The 6,000-nt window shown below is 50.5% G+C and overlaps 1 protein-coding gene across 2 annotated transcripts in view; it reads right to left on the reverse strand.

Annotated features, from left to right (window-relative positions):
- Positions 1–2,703, reverse strand: part of PTPRJ (protein tyrosine phosphatase receptor type J) — an 82,176-nt gene extending 79,473 nt beyond the window's left edge. For both annotated transcript variants that reach the window (XM_074543330.1, XM_074543328.1), the window contains exon 1: positions 2,358–2,703. In XM_074543330.1, coding sequence (XP_074399431.1) covers positions 2,358–2,426 — 69 coding nt within the window. In that variant the 5' untranslated portion in view covers positions 2,427–2,703. The remainder of the gene's footprint in view (positions 1–2,357) is intronic.
- Between the last annotated feature and the right edge of the window lie 3,297 nt (positions 2,704–6,000).

Below are 6,000 nucleotides of genomic sequence, written 5' to 3' on the forward strand. Positions count from 1 at the left end.
TGGCTGGGCCCACAATGGTGCCAGTGTGCGGAGCTGTCCCCTCTCCGACCCCACAGTCATCTGAGAGGCAACACAGAGGCCAGAGCCAGCCAAGAGACACTTCCACCCCAGCCTTCCCACTCAGGAGACTGCAGAGAAGGGGCAATAGCTCTTACTGGCAACACACGAAGCCCAGCTCATGCCACATGCCTGCCAGCTGCTGTCCCCTTCCTGCAGCAGCTACATGCCTCCCCAGGCAGTGCCAGGCCATGTCCCCGCACCTGAGCACACGCCACACCTCAAACAACACCAGCCAACTCTGACACCTGCCTGAGCCTATGCAAAGAGCCCTACACAGAGAGCAAAACTCTGCCCTGTTAGAGAACACCCTCATTTTTAGAAGGCAAGACCATGTGAACAGCACTTGAATGGGCAACAAGATTATTGTACTTGGAAGCATTGCCTCCAAGCAAGGCTTTATTCTGCATCCTTACATTCTACAGAAACATAATGACTTTTCAAATATGAGTTATCCCACCCTAAGTGGCTACAGTGAAATTTAGTCATTTCAAATGCGACAGTGATTTGCAGAATCACGCCATCAGTGTGCACCTGGTTTACATCCCAGTCCTCTAAGGAATAAAATCCTTAAGGACCTTTCTCCCCACCTGTCTGCAGTTCAAGAAAGTGCTCTTAATGTTTAGAACTCCACCAGGTGCTGATCAGCACTAGTTAAGAAGCCTGAGAGTCTCAGTAAACTTAGACCTCCTCGCCTCAGCTTTCACATTCACAGGTACAATTAAGTCAAAATTGAGAATGTTGTCTGGTAAACTTTCAGTAGTGACACTGTGAGCTGCAAGGTTCCCACCTAAAATTATGAGCCACACCAAAATCTGCAGATCTGATCATGCCAGATATGTCCTGTAGCATGTTGATGGGACCTCTGACAACATCAGGGTTAACAGCCCTAGCTGAGGGCCCACAGCTGGGTCCCTAGGTGATGAATGCATAAAATTAACTACATGGAATTGAGGACCGGGTCTACTTTTTTTAGTATTGTTATTAATCATACTAGACACCAATTAAAAGCCTGACTTAAGAGAACATTAGAGATCACTAAGTCACAAGATGTCATAGCCAGCTTGAGAAGAAAAACTGCAAACAGAGGTCATGGCAGGCAGATCCTGCAAGGCTGTACCCAAGGACAATCCAGGCCTCCTCTGAGGTCTTCCCAAATGCTGGTATACTTTAATTCCCAATTCAGTTTCAGCTCTTATTCAGAAGAGCTTTTTAAACCTAGGCTTGGTACAACAACAAACAGAGATCAAATGACAAAACACTTCAAGGAACACCAAACTGAAACAGACGAGACGAGGAAGTAAAGGTTTACAATAGTCAGTTGCAGCCAATGGTGCAATCACAAGCCGGCATCAATGCAAGGTAAGGAAAAAGTAGTCAAAAAGGTAAAGCAGCAGTACAGTTCTGCTCTGCAGCTCTCAGGCAGATCTGTCACCACAGATTACTGAGCACCTTGGTTCCTATCAACACACATTCACACTTCTGTAGCAGAAATCACTGAGGCAGAGACGACAAGGGGCTACATCTGGAAGCAAAAGTTCAGCAAGCCCCAGAACACCAGAGTTCACCGTGGCCACGAAGCACTCCTACAGGAACACTGAGAACACATGAGCTGAGGGAAGCAAGGCTGAGAGCCTGCCAGCATGCTGAGTGGGTCACCTGGCACGCCGTTCTGATTTACATCAATGAAAGGTGTTCTTGGAAGGACACCCTGCACACACGTGGAAACAGAGCGGGGCCTGAAAGCCAAGCGTGCTGGCCAAGGCCTCCCGCTGATGCGATGCCCGGCACCGCTAGGGCTGCTCGCTCCGCACCACGGCAGCGTTTGCCAGGGGAAACTCCGCGCCGAGCCCGAAAGCCGTAACCCAGCGGGTGATGTGCACCAGCGGCACGGGCAATGCGCAAAGACTCCCTTACCACATACACCCTATTAATATAATCAACCAGCAGCGACACGAGGAGGGCAGGCTACAACACCGGGGAGACGGGAGCCGTGCCTGTTGTACCCAGGAAAACAACCGGGGCACCTTCATGCCCCGAAAGGAGCCACGCGGCTGCCCCGCCGGGTTAAACCCAGCACAGCCGGGCGGGGGGCAGGGGGAGGCCGCGGGGATCCCGCCCCAGGTGAGCAACGCCCCGGCCGGGCCACACCGCGGCCCCCGCCGCCCCTGCCTCCCCTCCGCGGGCGGCACCGGCGGAGCCGCTGCGGGACAAAGCCCGAGCCCGGCCGCACACCTGCCCTGCCGAGCCTTGCCGGGGGCAGGTGCGGCAGCCCCCCGCCTCCCGCAGCTCGCTCTCACCTCGGCCGGCAGCAGCAGCAGCAGCAGCGGCGGCAGCAGCAGGAGGCAGGGCAGAGGCAGCCGGCTCATGGTGGCGGAGAGCGCTCCCCGCTGCGCGCACGGTCGCTCAGCCCGACGCCGCCGCCCCCGGAGACATGGCCGGGCTGAGCCCCGCACCGCCCGGCGTCCCGGCCCTCCCCCGCGCCCCGCCCTGCGAGAGGCGGGGGGACGGGGCCGCGGGGAAGCCCTGCGCGGGGCGGAGTGAGGGGGCGAGCGGGCAGCGCCCGCCGGGAGCCGCGCCGCTCCCCTCCCCGCCCCGCCGCTCCTCGCCGCCTCCCGCCCGCGGCCTCAATGGCCGTCTGGCAGCGGGCGGAGGGGCTGCGGCTTCCCCGCCTCCCCTCTCCCTCTCCCTCTCTCCCTGCCGGCATCTGACATCTCCCCCCGCCGGGCCGGGTGAGGAAGTGGCTTTCTCCCAAAGTTTCCCGGTCTCCGTCGGCACGGCGGAGGGAGCGGCTCCGCGGGGCGCGCCCGGCCGGCCCTGGCACGGTGCTCGGGGGCGGGCAATCGGCGGAAGGGTCAGGGGTAAGGCGAGGCTAACCCGGCCCCGGGGGCTCCGCTGCCCGCCCCGCCGGCCGCCGCCGCACGCAACCCCCCCGGGGGTATGCCGCAGTGAGAGGCTCTGCCTGGTGCACCATTTTTCATCCCCAAACAGCCCCCCAAAAAAGTCTCATCCCGCTCCAGGCACGGGTTTGGACATGTTTTATCCATGTCATCAAAAGGGACATGACATCATCAAACGCGATCACTTCTATAACCTTAACTTACTTCCCAGGCTCAGTGAAGTGTTCCGCATTTCATTCATCTTGGATAAGGGAAAGGGGAGGCAGGGACAGTTTACAGAGCATATCTGTAATTACGGAAACGCTGGCAGCCCTCATTTTCTCAGAAATTTTGAGCTCATATGTTTATCATTTCCCTGCCTTTTCTGAGCCCTCAAAACATACGCATAGCATTACGGAAGCAACTATTTCCATGGGAGTTCATGGGAAAATTCACAAGAATAAGGACATTGAGGTTGTTCTCTGGAAAAGAGAAGGCTCCTGGGAAACAGTATTAGAGCCTCTCAGCACTGAAAGGGGGCTTTTAAGAAAGATGGGGACAGACTTTTTAGCATGGCCCCTTTTTATAAGACAAGAGGAAGTTCTAAACTAAAAGACAGTCAATTCAGACTAGATATAAGGAAGAAAAGGTTTACAGTGAAGGTGGTGAATCACTGGAACAGGTTGCAGAGGTCATGTAGATGAACCATTCCTGGAGGTGTTAAAGGGCATATTGGGCAGGGCTCTGGGCAACCTGACAGAGTTGGAGATGTTCCTGCTCATCACAGGGCAGCTGGACTAGATCACCTTTAAGCATCCCTTCAAAACCAAATTGTTCTATCATTCTGTAAGGGCACACGAGGCTGAGACCTACAGCTGGAGGTAGACATTGTATAGGCATCACTTCATGTCAGTAAGATTTGTAGGAAATAGAGAATTACTTCAGAAAAGGGTTGTTTGGGGTTTATTTTTATGTTAGGGAATACTGAAATGAAGCAATAAACACTATACAAAAAAACATTAATAAAACTTTTTATGCTGTCCATTCAGTGCAAAGCACCTGAGAATTGTTCTCCAGCTGAATACTCTTCCTGGTAAACCACACACCTGACAGAAGTCTCACTGGCTGCTGGGAAGTTGTTATGCTGACATCACTGCTGCAGATCAAACCCTGCCACTTGGAAATTACAGCTCTGACTCATCAAATAAATTCCCTGTTGCTGCTCCCCATGCCTGGGCAGACCCCCAGTGGGTCTAAGCTGCCAAAGTGCAGCTTCTGGCCAGACTGGGTTCCATTGTCTGGGCTGCACCTAAAGTGCCACAGCTGCACTTGAGCAAGCACACTTGGTCATCCCTGGCTCCAGCCCAGTGGGAAGCGTGGCTTTTTTTAATTACATACCTTTCCAGGACAAAAGCCTGGTAACTAATCCAGTTGCCATTGAAATTCAGTGGGAATCTCTTCACTGATCTCAGCAGTAAGGGCAGCCTGCTCTGAAAGAGAAAACTAAATAGAAAAAAAAATATTAAAATGCTCTGAGAAAGCAAGAAGTGGGATTCTCACCTGTTAAAATTTTAAGTATCTCCAAGCTGATGTTGCCATCTCCAGACATTCTTGGACTATTAAGTTCACTCATTCTTCTTCATTGAGGAGGCAACAGAACCCAATTTAGAAGCAAAAGTCATAATATTTCATAGGCTATGTTAATTCTTTGCTTCAGAGAGCCAACTGGGCAGCTACATGACTATTACAGGAAGCTGAGCTCCTTTCACCACACCACATTTGTCTGGATCTGGTATGACAGCTTTTCAAATACAAGCTACATGGAATCTGTAATTAATTACTTTCTCATTAACACTTGTGGTTGAGTGTATATTGTATGGCTACTTGTATGTCCAGTACCTGAACCAGGAGGCCTATGAAGTTCTGGGACGCAGTCTCACTTCTGGAGCATCCAAAATAGTAGAGAACTGCATTAAATTTGCTTGTAGAGACTCTAAGCAGAACATTTCTAGGATTGTAGTAAATAATTACTTTTGTGGCATATCTTTAATTACCACCATAACTAATGTCATCTGTAGGATTTATGCACAGTGGCTTCAACTGGCACACAGAGAGCCTGGGTTTGTTACAGTCTCAGGATGTCTCTCTGACTCATACCAGACCTCAAGGAAAGAACTGGCTCATTTCCAGAGACATTTCTGGGGTGTTGGGAAGTACCCACCATCCAAATATCAGGGACTATAGGACAGAGGAGTGAACTACGAAGATTCATAAACATTTGAAAAGACTCAGATGTACTGAAGGTGGCCACGAGAAAAGGGGAAAAAAAGTGTCAAGAAACACCAGGCACTAAAAAGTGTAATTATTTTGTAGCATAAAACAGAAACTCATTTTCTGGTTAATTCACTGGGAGGAAAAAAAAAAAAAAAAAACACTGGTAGCAATAAACTTTTTTCTTATGAACAGAGTCTAAAGGAATATTTGTGTCATTTAGACTGCTTAGAATTCTGGGAGGAGGGTTCTAAAAAAGCTTTTCTGATTAGATTTTGAGAGCTCCATGGAGAAGGAATCACACATGTACCTGATTGCTTCCTTCGATCAATGCTCCTGCCCCTTATAGCACGCTCTGCTCCACTGCTACCCATGCACACCTCAGGGAAGAGATGGATCTCAAAGGGCTGTGATTCATGCCAGAGCTGGAGCCCTCACATGCTGAAAATGGAAAAGAGAAATTAAAAGCCAAATTTTTTAAAGCTCTTCCAGGTGCTAATTGTTCAGCAGCAATAACCATCACAACACAAACAATTTCCTAGGAATAAGAGGATCAAGGTTGCTTTTCAGGCCACAGGCTCTTCACAGCTTGTTACTAACCTGCTGGAAATTTCCTGAATTACTACTGCTACTGCCTAATTGTTTCTATAGGTGAGTTTTGTTTATTTGACAGGCTCTTATTAAAGCTATATATGTGACAGGCTTATGAAACTGGGTAGGTGTTGCTTCTGGGCTAAAGCTTCTACTTTTTAATTCACTGGAAGTTAATTTGTGCATCTGAGTCATAAAACCT

Source organism: Zonotrichia albicollis, chromosome 6, assembly GCF_047830755.1.
Source record: "Zonotrichia albicollis isolate bZonAlb1 chromosome 6, bZonAlb1.hap1, whole genome shotgun sequence".
Lineage (NCBI taxonomy): Eukaryota > Metazoa > Chordata > Aves > Passeriformes > Passerellidae > Zonotrichia > Zonotrichia albicollis.